The sequence below is a fragment of the Electrona antarctica genome (assembly GCF_951216825.1).
Source record: "Electrona antarctica genome assembly, chromosome: 12".
Lineage (NCBI taxonomy): Eukaryota > Metazoa > Chordata > Actinopteri > Myctophiformes > Myctophidae > Electrona > Electrona antarctica.
In genome coordinates, this window is record NC_136793.1 from 23,975,240 (window position 1) to 23,991,363 (window position 16,124).

Here is a 16,124-nt window from a genome sequence, read left to right on the forward strand (position 1 = left end):
CAAACAGACCAAAATTAAACATTACGTGTGAGAGAGAGGCTAGACTATATTACTCATTTTAATTAATCAAAATCTATTTAACGATTGCATTCTATAAGAATGATAATGCCGAAAATCAAACATTTAGAACGCTAGCTTTGTAACTTAAGTCAACCCAGATGCAGTGACCTCCCTAGTCCTACAGTCTTTTAGCATAGTCAGTCAGGGTGCGAATGTTTTCCAAAACCATCGCCCGGATGAGAGAGGTAACCACTCAGCTATAATGGTGAACCGCCCACTTGAACGGATCGCAAACACAAAACACGTTCCCATAGTAGAATGGTCACGTGACGTGGAAGTCTGGAGCAATTCTGAAGAAGGAAGATCAGCGAACGAAAACATCTGGCAGAAGAACAGCCGTCTTGGTCGCAGGTTACAGCCAGGTATGTAGTATGTACGTACGTATGTATGGACTATGGACTCATAAGAAACACATCATTTTGTGATACAATATAATAAACTCAAACCATTTGCTAGCTTTTTGCTTTATCGCGAACTCCCCTAAATGCACAGTGCTGACGCTGGGGGAAAACAGAAACACATTTGTTTCTGTATTATAGTGGCTACCCGCCGGGGGTAAGCTAATGCCAGTCTTGGTCTTTTGTTCACGGACCTTTGTTGTCACGTCTCAGTGCATCTTTTTAGAGCCGTAGCCCGAACAAACGGGAAGACTGTAATCGCAGGGAATTGCTGATGTGTCAAAAGCGTGTGACCAACATACGCCACTTGAGACTGAATCATGGTTTGCATAAAAGATTAGGGAGGGAGCCGAGGGACAATCCCTGGGAAACAAAACAAGATTTTGGCGTCATATATTCACACAAGGCCTTCTCGAAGGCTTTGTACTGTGTAAATTGTAAACTAATAAAACTTGCTTGCTCATTCTAATCTGTGCCGTTGCGGGTTAATCCAGGCAATAACCCCTGTCGCATTCTTCTTTCCAGTCCTCATGTTGGAGTAAAAGAGTGGAGAGCTTAAAAAACATGGAAAACAGGCAGAAATGTTGACATTTGAGCTATAAATCACCATTCGTGAGGACGGAGTGTCAATGTGACTGTGGCATATCAACTGGATATGAGATAAACGTGAGTAGCCTACAACATAATCTGTGCAGTTTTTGCACAAGCACTTGATAGTTCTGCTGGAAAATACTGGTTTCTTAAGCATTAAATGAGCATTAGTTGTACTATATACAGAAGCAGGCTCTTATATAATAGTCACAAGACATTGGTTATTCCATCTTATCCAGGAATTTCACTGTTTCACAAGATGTCTACTTGCATACAGTAATCAATCACCATGCCTTAAGGCTTGCATATTGCTTTGCATTGTCTGTGTTTTTGCTATGAGTAGTTTGAATTAAATTCAAGTTGTAAAAATTGCCTAGTCTTTTACTAGTATTTATTTATTTATTGGTGCTGTGCACGGAAGAGACAAGAGAAATGTGATTGCACTGTACTGTACAATTTAAGTCCATTTACTATACATGTCTGCTGTGCTTGTGTTTACTATATAGACCTGTCTACCACCCGAAGAAGAAAGGAAGAGGAGAAATGAAGCTGAACGAACGCAGCGTGGCACACTATGCCACCTGCGACTCCCCGCCAGACAAGACAGGTTTCCTGTTTAAAAAGGGCGAGCGCAACACAGCCTACCACCGCCGCTGGTTTGTGCTGAAGGGCAACATGCTCTTCTATTTTGAAGAACGTGAGAGCCGCGAGCCCATTGGAGTCATCGTCCTTGAAGGCTGCACCGTGGAGCTCTGTGAGTCCTCTGAAGAGTTTGCCTTTGCCGTCAAGTTCGACTGTGCCAAAGCTCGGACCTACAAGATGTCTGCCGAGAACCAAGTGGGGATGGAGTCGTGGGTGAAGGCCTTATCCAGGGCCAGCTTTGACTACATGAGGCTGGTGGTGAAAGAGCTGGAGAAACAGCTGGAGGAGATCCAGGAGGCAGGTGTTTGTGGCATGGCAGTAGCAGGAGGCACACCGTGCAAGTCCAAATCCAACAGGAGAAACCAGGTGGTGCGCTCCCGGTCTGGAGCATCTTCTTCCTCTTCATCTTCTTCTTCTTCGTCATTGTCATCCGGTGCACCTCCTCAATATTCTCAGAAGAACCTCCAAGATGAGATGCAGAACAACGCTGGTTCTTCCAAGGAGAATGGAGTAGCGTGGAGTAAAGTGCCCGTCACGCTGGCCAACGGCTATAGCGAGGTGGCCTCATCCTCTGTGCCATGGGATGGAAGTGCAGGCACTGGCCCTTGGAGTGTGACTGGAGGTGGTGTTGATGGGGTGAGGCCACCTCCGGTGCCCCCCAGGAGGAGAGGAGCATCTCTGGAGAGTCCCGTTTCCCCTGGCACAGGTTGCTTCTCCAAGCTCCATGACTGGTATGGTCGAGAGGTGGAGGAGCTGAGAGTGGAATGGTTACAGAACCAACCAGTAAACTAGATGGGTGCATTGCTTTTCTGCATAATACCATCATTCCTCTGAACACTCCATGCTGTTCTCCTCTGAACTTGATACCGGAGAGCATTGTGTAAATTGTGGTTAAATTCCTTAAATTAAGAATTTCCGTGTTAACTTTTATTTTCTTGTGTCTACTGGGGAGAAACCAAGTATAAATCAGGCATTAATATGCTACTATCACATTAGTGGCGACAAAGCAACAGGCTTTGTGGCGAAAAATACATTTTCAATGAAAGCCAGCAGCTACAAACTGGCTCCTGACACTTGTCGCTGCATGATGCGCTACAAAAAAGTTGAGCTGGCTTGAACTTTTTCCAGCGCTCCAGTGATGCAGTTAAGCACCATTCAATCTTATGTTTTCCACTCCTCTCCCCACAATTCCTGCACTGTTCTGTGAATGGAAGAAAAACTCTCTTCTGGAATGGCACATTCTACCCTAGAGGACTGTGGTGTTTAATGTCAGAGGGCATGTCCACAGAACCCTGAGTTGACTCCAGAGGTTAAATGATTTTATGTCACATAAATGTTAATTTTTGTCACTTTATTTCATTTTTATATCATGGATTTAAAATCAATTTCCTTTGTGATATTCAATTTAATGAAAACGTTAAATGAAATCAATTGACTATATACAATCAAATTCAAATGTAATTTATCCATTTATCACGGTTTGCCTTTATTTGACCCCTGAATGTTACTTAACGAGTGTACTGTCTGCAACTGAGTAATTTAGCCTTTCAGCATCTTTAAAACTCAGACAATGTGTTTGAAGCATTTTGCTGCTCATGCACCTGTAAGAAAAAAGAAAGTGTTGCTTACAAATGACGTTGTTCCCATAACCTGAAGGGACATCTGTGTGTTTCTAAGCAACTCATAACCTGGAGGGATGACTGCATGTTTCTAAGTGACATTGAGAGAGACACGTTGGGACAGGCCCATGGCTGTTTTGCTGTTAAACCACTGCTAGGTCATAAGTAATGATTGTATTATTATACTTTTAGGTTACTTTGATGCAATTTCAAAGCATTTCAAAGGCTTATTAATACTCCTGTATCGGTGAGTACTCAAATGTAAGTCACTTGTGCACTGCGCAGATCATCTGGGTGGTGCAGGGGTAAAGTTCATACCCACCACCATGGAGACTGAGGTTTGATTCCTCTATGGCGCTGTCGGCTTGCCTGGGCGCTCCAACAAACACAATTAGCCATGTTTGCGGGTGGGAAGACAGCAGGGGAGAGCGATATCTCTCACTGCACTAGTGATATGTTCAGCAAGGAGCGGAACAGGCAGGGATACGTGTTCCTCCGCATGCATTATGCCCGCCTGGTGAAACTCTGAACAGAAGCAGCTGGTGACTCCATGTGTATCAGAGAAGACCCATGGATGCCCACACCCTCCCCAAGACTAACAAGTAGAGGGGGGTGGAGGTGAAAGGGACTACGTGGGGTAAATTACTAAATTGGGGAAGTGAAACGGAACAAAAACTAAATCACTCAATTCTTGGTTGTCAAAGTGGTATTGTGTACCCCAATTTTTGGGGGTACACTACACGATAGTTTAATGTTATTAGAGGGCCTGGGGAGCTGCACCCCTCTTTGGAAACACCAGTATTCTGGAGACGGGTGCCATGCAATATGTATTACCATTGCTCACAAGCATTACTTTTATTTTTATATATATACTTTTACATGTGCACTGTTGCCATAATCACGGTGCAACTCATAATCACTTTTTTGCCAAAGTTATGTCATGGTGCAATCTGTTATGCCTAATTTATACTCCCACAATACGAGGGTGTCCCATTCCATAAATGGCATACAAGCTCACAATATTCCATCGTGAACTTGTAGATTGACATTTTTGGTCCGTACACCATCATATTACAAAGTATAAATTTGGCTTAATTAGAGATCAGACTTTAGTTGTGACAAATTGACAATGACTCAGTTCCATGGTCTGCATGTACAGTAGGTCTACTATCATGTCTAATACTGTCCTTTTAAAGACAAGAATACAATACATGGTAAATTCCAAAGTGTTTAACTCTATTTTTCTCAATGTATTTTAACATTTTCATATATTAATTTAACTCTTGAGTGAAAATGCTTAAACATTCAGTTAAACGAATGCTCCAGATGTTGCTGTAAAATGAATGGTACATTTGGGATGGTGTTTATAAACGCCAGCAATTTTGAGACAATATGCTATATATACTGTAGGCCCAGCTAATATAGTTATGATACAGTATTAGCAGTTGAACTTTGTAAATATTGATTGTGACATTGCCTTACTTATTTCTCAAACATCAATTTAACTATATTTCCACTAGGTGACATTTCTACTAATCTCTATTCAAGAGTGCCAAATGAGGTAAAAGCAACCCAGATGCAACTAGACTTAAAATATAATAAAAATAACTGTCTGATTCATATGTATTATGTTAAGATTACTTAAATATAGTACATACCGGTACTGGTACACACAATTCAAGCTTCCAGAGTTGTTCCCAAGTGGTACATTTTTAATAAGGATCATATTTAAACAAATGGGAATGATTTGATAAAAATCAATAAACAGTGTTGAGATTGCCTTGCCTCCTTGTGGACAGCATTATTTCACATTATGATTGTAATAATCACTGTATGGTTTTAAAATGTTTCAGTATTGGATTAGATTTATTCTAACTAGCCCATATACAAGAAAATCGTTTTTTCTATGGTCATGGGACTTTTACCATGATGTGCCATCGTCATACTCTAGGGCGGCTACTATTAAAAACAGCACCTTTTGTTATAATATAGTCAACTCCCGCCAGATGTCGCTCTGTATCAATTTTAGAGGGTGGGGATCATTCATGATGGTTATGGGTGTGTGCTGTGCATAATGCAGATTATTTACCCCGACATGATTATAATAATTCAGAATAGCAGAATCTGTGTACATAGATAGATTATCAACAGCGTGATATTGTTTCGGCCTAGATATATTAATCTGGTATCCAATACTCATATATGTATTGGATACTTGAACGCATTACTTTCTTTTCTTCCTGTCAGTTTCTAATTTATTTGCATAATCTTATTTGATTAGACTAACATTTCTGCAATAACTTATTAATAAGTAAACAAAGCCCTCCACTAGCTGGGGGGGAATAGGATCTTTAACCATTTGAATAATTGAAGATAGGCCAGAGCCGCCATCGCCGCATTTATTCATCACGCACGCACACTACCAGACCACATAGCTGCTTGTTATCCTGCCCACGTCAAGTTGCTAAAAGTGACACAGCCACCTGCGAGGTCCGTTGTTTTCGAAGTAAAAGCTCATATTCATATAGTTTATAACTGCAGCACTGGCTTGGAAAATAGGCTGATCTGTTTTTCGTTTTGTAACGTATTGCATAGCCGTTATATATGATGATCTAACTACATATTTAAACTGTTAAACACAAAGACCACTGTTATGACAAGATTTAGAATGGCAGCTAATTCATGTCTGGTGTCTTTTTTTTAAATAATAATCATTATTATTTTATCAGGCATTGAAAGTGGCAATTAAATAATAAAATAACTGCGCAGTAACTCATCTCTATACTATACCTCTCCACTTGCTTTTTAGAACGATACCCGTGCCAGTGGCCCTTTATTTTGAACGGCAAATGGTCTTCGTGTCAGAAGCGGAAATAAGATGGTGGACAAAATGTGTCTAGTCTAACGCATATAGTTATGGTCTAACGCAGATGGACCTCAGGCACATTTATGACAGCGGAAATGAGGAGAGTCGCCACTTTTTTCCGCGTTTAAGTTAAGTTTCCTTCCTGAGAGTTTTTTTTTTTTTTTTTTCTTAACACGAAGGATCTGTTGAATGCGCTCACGATGAGAGAGAAGGCAACGGACTTTTTAGCATGCTGGCATTCTTCGACCATACTAGTGTATTTGTTGTTCTTCAGAGACAGTTTTAGTCACTTTAAGTGCTTCACAACGCATTTCCGTTATGCGAAGTCCAACTTTTTGGTTTGTCGTTGTGCTGCGGTGGGTGAACATCCAAGATAACGGAGAACGTGAGTACAGTATGTTGTCAAGACAGAACAGTCTAGCTCTGTCAACATTTACCCTGGAGTGTTTTCACAAAGAAGACACATCGTTATGTTGTGTAATGTTACAATGAAAAAAAGAAAAGAAAAGAAAAAAAACTATTCTGAGCGAACAGGCAGTAATTTAAATAGTTTCCATTGAGAATTAGTTTTTCCCCCGTTTAAAAAGTGTGGGGTGATGCAATTTAAAGAGTAGGAGTCTATAGCCCTCAGTCACTCAGACCGATGCTGCACACAGTTGTGGCTATCGAGTTTTAATAACATGTAATCCTCCCTATTCCATATTCTCTACACAGCCAACATACAATCTTTCTTTTTATAGATTCGTAATAGCATAATAGCAAAGACAAACATGCATAAGGCAATTTTGTTGTGACGTTCGTGATGGATTTTGCATGCTTCAAAGCCTACATATTATCTTCATAGTCCCTCATCATCCATTGGTTGCCACATGATAATGACGCAATGATGCAATTATGTTATGTTATTATTCCCATTCCCAAAACGCAATTTTATTATACTCATATGATCCAATGGGTAAAAGTCATATTTTAAATAAGGTGAAAGTGCAGTACTGACTATAGTGACTACGTTTACGTTATGATTCTATAATAAGGTATAATAACCTATAATGCATTGTTATATTGTAGCATTACACAACTATGTAGCCTACTATTGAAATATGGATGATTTTCTTTCTAGTGAAATTAAATGTTGTATGCACATGGCATGCATGCATGTGTGCAGGACTGCTTGTTTGTCTGAAACCACCCTCATGATTTCAGGATGGCGAACAGGAAAAATGGGGTAGCGGACACTTTTACAACCCCAGTGCTATATGGCAGTAAATCAAAACAGTAATTTTGTGTGTGTGTGTGTGTGTGTGTGTGTGTGTGTGTGTGTGTGTGCGCGCGCAGACTGTGCACGCGGGCACACAATGGCTGTGAAGGGGCATTCATTTAAGTTAATTTGAGTGTTCACATGTGTCCAGGTGTGCACAGGTGTGTGTTTATGGCCATACAACTTGCATGGCTGATATAGGGATCCATACTTGGTCATACAGGGCAAAATCACCCACCCACTGTAAGTTATTCTTCAAAAGATGTGTGGGGCCTCTCTCTGTCTGATCAGAACCACTGGGACAGCAGGCTCCTGTAGTGTTGTGTTTTTATAGTCTATACTCTATGGGGTCCTGACTCCTGAACCAATATACAGAAAGTTAATTTGTAAGCTGCAAAATCTTTCCCAAATTGTGTTTTGCGATTTGAATTCATTTCAGTTCTATCTTTCAAGTTGTCTCTGGATTTGTCTGTGGGCCCAGATTATGCCCAAATATGGACAGTGGACACGCAAATTGATATTGTCGCAAAGTGACAGTCAAGTTTACAGAAGTAAAGAAGTGGGTGAAATTAGTTTTTGTGCATCGCTCATTTCATTTCGTAGAAGTAAGAAAGGGAAGAAGAAGAGCTCCCTCCCCCTCTTCTTCTTCTCTTTCTTACTTCATCAAACAAGAAAAAACAAAATATCTACATATTTACTTGGTGCCTGAGATAAAATATAAAAAGGTGCGTGAGCATAGCAGCTGTGTGCTGTGCATGATATACTTATGAGCATTAGTTAAGGTGCTAGAAAAAAGTAAAAAACCAAACACGTCAGTGCGTTCATGTCCATAACCTCATTAAATGTGTCACAAACGTTTTCCAGAAAAGGTATTGAAATTTTAAATCTCTTGATTGAGATAAGAATTGTGATAGCCATCACAGTTAGCGAAAGCCATGGTCTTTTCTTACTGATGATGTGATGACGATGAGGGCAATGACGTCCAGGTGCTTGTTTATGCACACGTTTAACAGAAAACAACTTTGTTAGAGCTTAGTGTTAAACACTTTTGCCACTGGACACTAGTAAGTTGGTAAATGCAGTATTCAGCATGGCAGTGCATTCATACACTATGATACAGTGTGTGTGTGCGTGCGTGCGTGCGTGCGTGCGTGCGTGCGTGCGTGCGTGCGTGCGTGCGTGCGTGCGTGCGTGCGAGATGGAGAAGTGACTAGCGGTTCTAAAGAAGTAGTGGGGACTGCAGCTGTAGCTACAGTATCAGTAGTGGATCAGACACTGTCACGCATGGTTCCATGCCTTTAACTGAGATGTTATCAAACACCAGTGCTTCCGCTTGCCTCAGGCTTCTAAGAATTCCACTGATGAGACCGCCAAGGGAGGTCTCTGACCCACAACGGCCCTGGGAGAGGGGAGTGAGAGAGAGAGCGAGAGAGAGAGAGAGAGAGGGAGAGGGAGAGAGAGAGAGAGAGAGAGAGAGAGAGAGAGAGAGAGAGAGAGAGAGAGAGAGAGAGAGAGAGAGAGAGAGAGAGAGAGAGAGAGAGATAGAGATAGAGATAGAGATAGAGATAGATAGATAGAGAGGAAAGGATAGATAGATAGAGAGGAAAGGAGAGTCGGGAGAAGGAAAGTGTGTCAGTGTGTGGTAGGCCTAGGCTGCAATTGATGTGTTAAATAGTTTTATATTCTGATAGTTATCATTACTATAGAGTTAGTATTAGAGTATTTGACCTGTATAAATAAAGGTCAAATAAATTACTATAGTGTTTGTTCAATTACAGCTCGTTTAGTGGAATTGATGAAACAAATAAATGAGCAGACAAAATTGGAACGGGTACACATGATGTATTTTCTGTTTACTAAAGACTTGGAGAGATGGGGAATCCCCTGAACAAACACTATAGCAATGCTTACTATCAGAATATAGAGCTTTAACTTTTTACCAATTTTTTTAGCTAATGCCAAATATCACTTGCAGCCCCTTGTATTGCATAAAAGATATTATAATATTTCATAGTGCCTTTAATCAAAGCACATGCATTACCATAACCACTGTTGACCGTTGCACAAAACATATCCCAATCCATTACACATCATGCATAATGTACGTAACAAAATACACATAATCCTGTTTTACAAACGTGTACAGCCACAGGGCTAGAGACTACATTGTATTGTAGCGCATTGTACAGCGATGCTCAACAATGCGTGTTTTTAATGGTCTTAAGGTCTTACCAATATAGGCCAGGCCGCACACAGACATGTAGATCACATTGGCTGTTGAACATGAAATAATAATGATTTGATACTTTTTCTCACTGTATGAGGGTGAACAAAGGAGATTGGCATCTGAAATGTCATTGTTGGCAATGACCACAGGGGTAGTTGCCAAATGGAATAGCACTCAGATAATGAGGGTGCTGGGTCTGAGTCTGCCCTTACCAGCATATCGCACAGATTGGGGTTCGGGTGCAGCCTCTTGTGTACCACTCGGGGGGCTGAGGCAAACACTTTTTAAGAACAGAATCTGTATCAATAATTATATCAATATATTCAATGGCTTTTTCTATGTCTTTGGATTAAGTTTTCTGGTAGCTAGTTGAACTATTCAAAAATGTTTTTCAAAATAGTAAAAAAAAAAAAAGGCAAAGAAGTTTAGGGATAAGGGGTTTAGCGGTGATGAAAATGGAGCCCTCAGTCTGTGAAATACCAGAGACACGTGATGATGCATTCTTTATCCAGGTTTGTTTGCACCTTCTCCATTGGAATGAGTATTGTCTTCATTGGAGCTGCAGATCCATCTAATGCAGTTGAATTGGGATATGGGGAGGTTCCTTTTCAGAGAAAGGGGATGATATGAGTCACCATGCAGCAGGGACGTTTTTACACACATTGCAGACTCTAGTTCCAAAAGGTCTGAATGAGGAGTATGATATATCCCCTCCTGGTTGTTCTCCAAATATAAGTGGAGTCTCTCTTAGAGTAGACAAGAGGCACCGCTTTAGATAGCAGTATGACGGCTTATTAGCCTGAGTCCTTTTATGTATGCAATGTTTTTGTACGTATGATGTGTAATGGATTGGGAAATAACTTTCCAAGAAGCCATTGGTTTCCACTAAAATCAACTTGCAGGTGAGCTACAATATCAGAGAAAGCTGGTAATTAATCTCCCGGGGTTATTTAATCCATTAAATCAGAGCGCCCAGCGATTTATAGCAGCGGAGCACATTTAGCGACGCACCAGGTGCTATCCCGGATGTAGCTGAAGTAGCTTGATGTAGCCAAAACACTCCCGCGGCGATCGACAACAACGGGAGGTATGATTAATTTGCGACTAGAGACAGGACCACGATGGGCCGTCTAACACATAATCGTTGCTTAGAATTGGACATAATTTAGAGTTATTCACGTTTTAAGATTTTCGGTCTCATCTGCTAAAATGGGGGGGAACATTTTCGATGACGTCCCACCGGGAAATAACATTGAATGTTGCGCAACAGACGCTCCCAGCCTGTGGAGCGATGCGATCGGTTTTGATATCTATTAATCTCCGTCATGGGTGACGAGCGTTAATTGATAGGACGGAGAACTCCGTCCTTGCCGCTCAGGGTGTTAAAATAAACAAATAAAAAATATTTGTGTTTTGGAATGTTTTCGGTGATAAAGGTCCTACAACATGAAATCAGGCCTTTTCATCATATAGGGGCTTTTATGGAAATTGGTCTCAGGTAGGCCTACAGCTCAACTGATTTGGTGGTACCCGTGATGTCATCTGTATCGCCCTACTTTGTATAGGCCTATAATTCCATGACATGAACTGGTTATATCCGAGTGGTGATTTAGGCTCAAACCATTGTTTGAGGGACATAAACAATATGATATTAAATATTACGTTTTAAAATGCATGTTGTAGTTCCTTTAATGTAACATATTCTTGACTTTTAGTCAATGAACAAATAAACGTGGTGGTTATACTAAGCTTGACTGAAAGCATTTTTAAATTGCAAAGCAACTCACAAAATTGGTCTGAAAAATCACAATTCGATATTTATCCCAAATAGTTAACAGTAGTGGGTGGGGGGTTGAAGAGCGGCGGAATGGGAAGACAGATTGAAATATGATGACAGAGATATATAGAGAGAAAGAAAGAGAGATGAAAAAACAAGCAGAAAAGGGGAGAGACAGAGCCTCCCACCTCGTCAATAAGTTTGGACCCCTCCCCTCGGGGAACGGCGTGTAATGATGTGAGATGGTGATATGGGGTCCTCCTAAACGGAGACTAGTCGTCTGCCAGGACCCATGAGGCCACACACAGCAGAGCCCCAAGGCAAAGACAATCCTTACTCACCTGTACACACATGACATGGCAGGTGAGAGAAAGATAATGGGGTAATGCCTGATTTATACTTGCTTGAGGGCCATATCGTGCAGTGCCTTTAATCAAAGCACATGCATTACCATAACCACTGTTGACCGTTGCACAAAACATATCCCAATCCATTACACATCATGCATAATGTACGTAACAAAATACACATAATCCTGTTTTACAAACGTGTACAGCCACAGGGCTAGAGACTACATTGTATTGTAGAGCATTGTACAGCGATGCTCAACAATGCGTGTTTTTAATGGTCTTAAGGTCTTACCAATATAGGCCAGGCCGCACACAGACATGTAGATCACATTGGCTGTTGAACATGAAATAATAATGATTTGATACTTTTTCTCACTGTATGAGGGTGAACAAAGGAGATTGGCATCTGAAATGTCATTGTTGGCAATGACCACAGGGGTAGTTGCCAAATGGAATAGCACTCAGATAATGAGGGTGCTGGGTCTGAGTCTGCCCTTACCAGCATATCGCACAGATTGGGGTTCGGGTGCAGCCTCTTGTGTACCACTCGGGGGGCTGAGGCAAACACTTTTTAAGAACAGAATCTGTATCAATAATTATATCAATATATTCAATGGCTTTTTCTATGTCTTTGGATTAAGTTTTCTGGTAGCTAGTTGAACTATTCAAAAATGTTTTTCAAAATAGTAAAAAAAAAAAAAGGCAAAGAAGTTTAGGGATAAGGGGTTTAGCGGTGATGAAAATGGAGCCCTCAGTCTGTGAAATACCAGAGACACGTGATGATGCATTCTTTATCCAGGTTTGTTTGCACCTTCTCCATTGGAATGAGTATTGTCTTCATTGGAGCTGCAGATCCATCTAATGCAGTTGAATTGGGATATGGGGAGGTTCCTTTTCAGAGAAAGGGGATGATATGAGTCACCATGCAGCAGGGACGTTTTTACACACATTGCAGACTCTAGTTCCAAAAGGTCTGAATGAGGAGTATGATATATCCCCTCCTGGTTGTTCTCCAAATATAAGTGGAGTCTCTCTTAGAGTAGACAAGAGGCACCGCTTTAGATAGCAGTATGACGGCTTATTAGCCTGAGTCCTTTTATGTATGCAATGTTTTTGTACGTATGATGTGTAATGGATTGGGAAATAACTTTCCAAGAAGCCATTGGTTTCCACTAAAATCAACTTGCAGGTGAGCTACAATATCAGAGAAAGCTGGTAATTAATCTCCCGGGGTTATTTAATCCATTAAATCAGAGCGCCCAGCGATTTATAGCAGCGGAGCACATTTAGCGACGCACCAGGTGCTATCCCGGATGTAGCTGAAGTAGCTTGATGTAGCCAAAACACTCCCGCGGCGATCGACAACAACGGGAGGTATGATTAATTTGCGACTAGAGACAGGACCACGATGGGCCGTCTAACACATAATCGTTGCTTAGAATTGGACATAATTTAGAGTTATTCACGTTTTAAGATTTTCGGTCTCATCTGCTAAAATGGGGGGGAACATTTTCGATGACGTCCCACCGGGAAATAACATTGAATGTTGCGCAACAGACGCTCCCAGCCTGTGGAGCGATGCGATCGGTTTTGATATCTATTAATCTCCGTCATGGGTGACGAGCGTTAATTGATAGGACGGAGAACTCCGTCCTTGCCGCTCAGGGTGTTAAAATAAACAAATAAAAAATATTTGTGTTTTGGAATGTTTTCGGTGATAAAGGTCCTACAACATGAAATCAGGCCTTTTCATCATATAGGGGCTTTTATGGAAATTGGTCTCAGGTAGGCCTACAGCTCAACTGATTTGGTGGTACCCGTGATGTCATCTGTATCGCCCTACTTTGTATAGGCCTATAATTCCATGACATGAACTGGTTATATCCGAGTGGTGATTTAGGCTCAAACCATTGTTTGAGGGACATAAACAATATGATATTAAATATTACGTTTTAAAATGCATGTTGTAGTTCCTTTAATGTAACATATTCTTGACTTTTAGTCAATGAACAAATAAACGTGGTGGTTATACTAAGCTTGACTGAAAGCATTTTTAAATTGCAAAGCAACTCACAAAATTGGTCTGAAAAATCACAATTCGATATTTATCCCAAATAGTTAACAGTAGTGGGTGGGGGGTTGAAGAGCGGCGGAATGGGAAGACAGATTGAAATATGATGACAGAGATATATAGAGAGAAAGAAAGAGAGATGAAAAAACAAGCAGAAAAGGGGAGAGACAGAGCCTCCCACCTCGTCAATAAGTTTGGACCCCTCCCCTCGGGGAACGGCGTGTAATGATGTGAGATGGTGATATGGGGTCCTCCTAAACGGAGACTAGTCGTCTGCCAGGACCCATGAGGCCACACACAGCAGAGCCCCAAGGCAAAGACAATCCTTACTCACCTGTACACACATGACATGGCAGGTGAGAGAAAGATAATGGGGTAATGCCTGATTTATACTTGCTTGAGGGCCATATCGTGCAGCGAAAATAGCCAATCTGCACGCTCACAAAGCGCTGTGAGCTTGTAGATCTGCTAATATTGGTGTGTGATACCGGCGCGCAACTAAGTATAAACCAGGCCGTGTACTGTATGTGTGCACCCGTGCACACCTGCGTATGTTTCCAAAGCAACAGTAATTAGAGGCTCTGTGCTGTACTGTACTACTGTATATGTGCCTTTGTTTTTTGTTATTGGAAGAATGTTGATTATAGGCCATGTTTACTGTTGCTGTATCTGAGCTTGAATATCACCTGAAGCAAGTTCATGCATGTATGGCAGGCATCCATGTTTAGTCACAATTGATGTATGTGCATGGAGTTCTTGTAAACTTGTCTGTTCCTTCCCCTCATAGTCGATCAATTGATTAATCTGTCGTTCGGTCTATGTCGACCAAGTATTTAGTTTAGTTTTAGTTAGCCCTTTATTCTTAAAATAAATAAAAAATAAATCCAGTAGCCATTGTGAAATCAACATTAAAACGTTCAGTTCTCAACCTCACCAACTAATAGTAGACTTTGAATGTCTTTAGACGAGGACATTACGTCTGAGAGGAAGTGAAGTGTGGAAGTGAAAGCAGGAACCCTCTCAGACTGTGCACATGCACACACACAAGATCCACACTGTGCACATGCACACACACAAGATCCACACAGATGAATCATGTGTTTCAACGTGACTCCTGTGTCTGAATGAGAGAGCCACTAGCTTGAGATCATTCACATCTTCCAGCGAGCGGAGGGAGTCACATCGCTTTAGTGTCACTGGTGGTATAAACAAAGTCCTCAGACATTCCTTTAACTATATATGCTGGAGCCGACAGCAGTGTTGTAGCTGTGTTGATTTTGACAGCAATTTCTTTGATTTAGTTTTAGTCATAGTCATTTCAATAAAATGTCAGTGATTTTTTAGTCATATGAAAAGTTTTAGTATTAGTCTAGTTTTTGTTTCGAAGATTTTAGTTAACTTAATCTACAGTTGAATTTGTTGACAAATTCGGGCCTTGATGATAATGATTGATTTTACACTTGGTTGCAGGCCAGTGAAAGAAAGGTAGTCGACGAACATTTTTCGTCATAGTTTCAGTCGACAAAATTAACACTGACTTGTAGGTATCCACATGGCAATGATTAGTCCCCAGCATATTTAGAGATGAGACAGAGAGTCACTTGGCTTTTTATGGAGGGCCTGCTGTGAATAAGCCTAAAATCATGGAATTCCACAGAGGTCTCCAGATAATTCATTTCCAACGCAAGAAATGAGAAGGAGTGGGTCACCGCCACAGATCCACCTCATAACTCACAGTTATGTCACTTCCTGAACAATTACCACGTGTCTGAATTTTCGATCAGAACTGCACCACTTGGAGCAGATGACTCGTTCATAAAGTGCTTTCAGAGGTTAGTGGGAGCCTGAGATGTCCTGAGGGCTCTTTTCTGTAGTCACACAACAAGAATGGATTCTAGCTACTGTACATGCAGCTTACAGAATATTGGAACATGGCCAATTGATTAAATGAGTGTTGTTTTGAAACACACTTTTAAACAAAGTCTGTCTTAACAACCTATTGTAATGGAGGAGTGGATGATTAGTGTGCTGCTATATATGATGACACATCTACAGCAAAACATCTACAATTACTATTAGACACTAAGCAAAGGAAAGACAAAATGACTGAGTGCATTGCATACAGTACGTGTGTGTGTGTGTGTGTGTGTGTGTGTGTGTGTGTGTGTGTGTGTGTGTGTGTGTGTGTGTGTGTGTGTGTGTGTGTGTGTGTGTGTGTGTGTGTGTGTGTGTGTGTGTGCGCGTGCGTGTGCGTGTGTGCGTGCA

General features: G+C 41.1%; 2 protein-coding genes across 2 annotated transcripts in view; both read left to right on the forward strand.

Annotated features, from left to right (window-relative positions):
* The first annotated feature begins 297 nt into the window (after nucleotides 1-297).
* On the forward strand, nucleotides 298-5,057 carry LOC306933495 (sesquipedalian-1-like). Its single transcript, XM_079515746.1, has 3 exons — nucleotides 298-422; nucleotides 984-1,124; nucleotides 1,556-5,057. The coding sequence occupies exon 3, from the start codon at nucleotides 1,593-1,595 to the stop codon at nucleotides 2,481-2,483; it is 891 nt and encodes a 296-aa protein (XP_079371872.1). The 5' UTR covers nucleotides 298-422; nucleotides 984-1,124; nucleotides 1,556-1,592; the 3' UTR covers nucleotides 2,484-5,057.
* A 1,284-nt stretch (nucleotides 5,058-6,341) lies between these two features.
* Nucleotides 6,342-16,124, forward strand: part of sh2b3 (SH2B adaptor protein 3) — a 71,317-nt gene continuing 61,534 nt past the window's right edge. Inside the window, exon 1 of the mRNA XM_079515382.1 lies at nucleotides 6,342-6,561. The gene's annotated coding sequence lies outside the window, so the exon portion shown is untranslated. The remainder of the gene's footprint in view (nucleotides 6,562-16,124) is intronic.

Coding starts and splice junctions, on each gene's coding strand:
- LOC306933495 (XM_079515746.1), top strand. CDS start 1,593: ATGAAGCTGAACGAACGCAGCGTGGCACACTATGCCACCTGCGACTCC.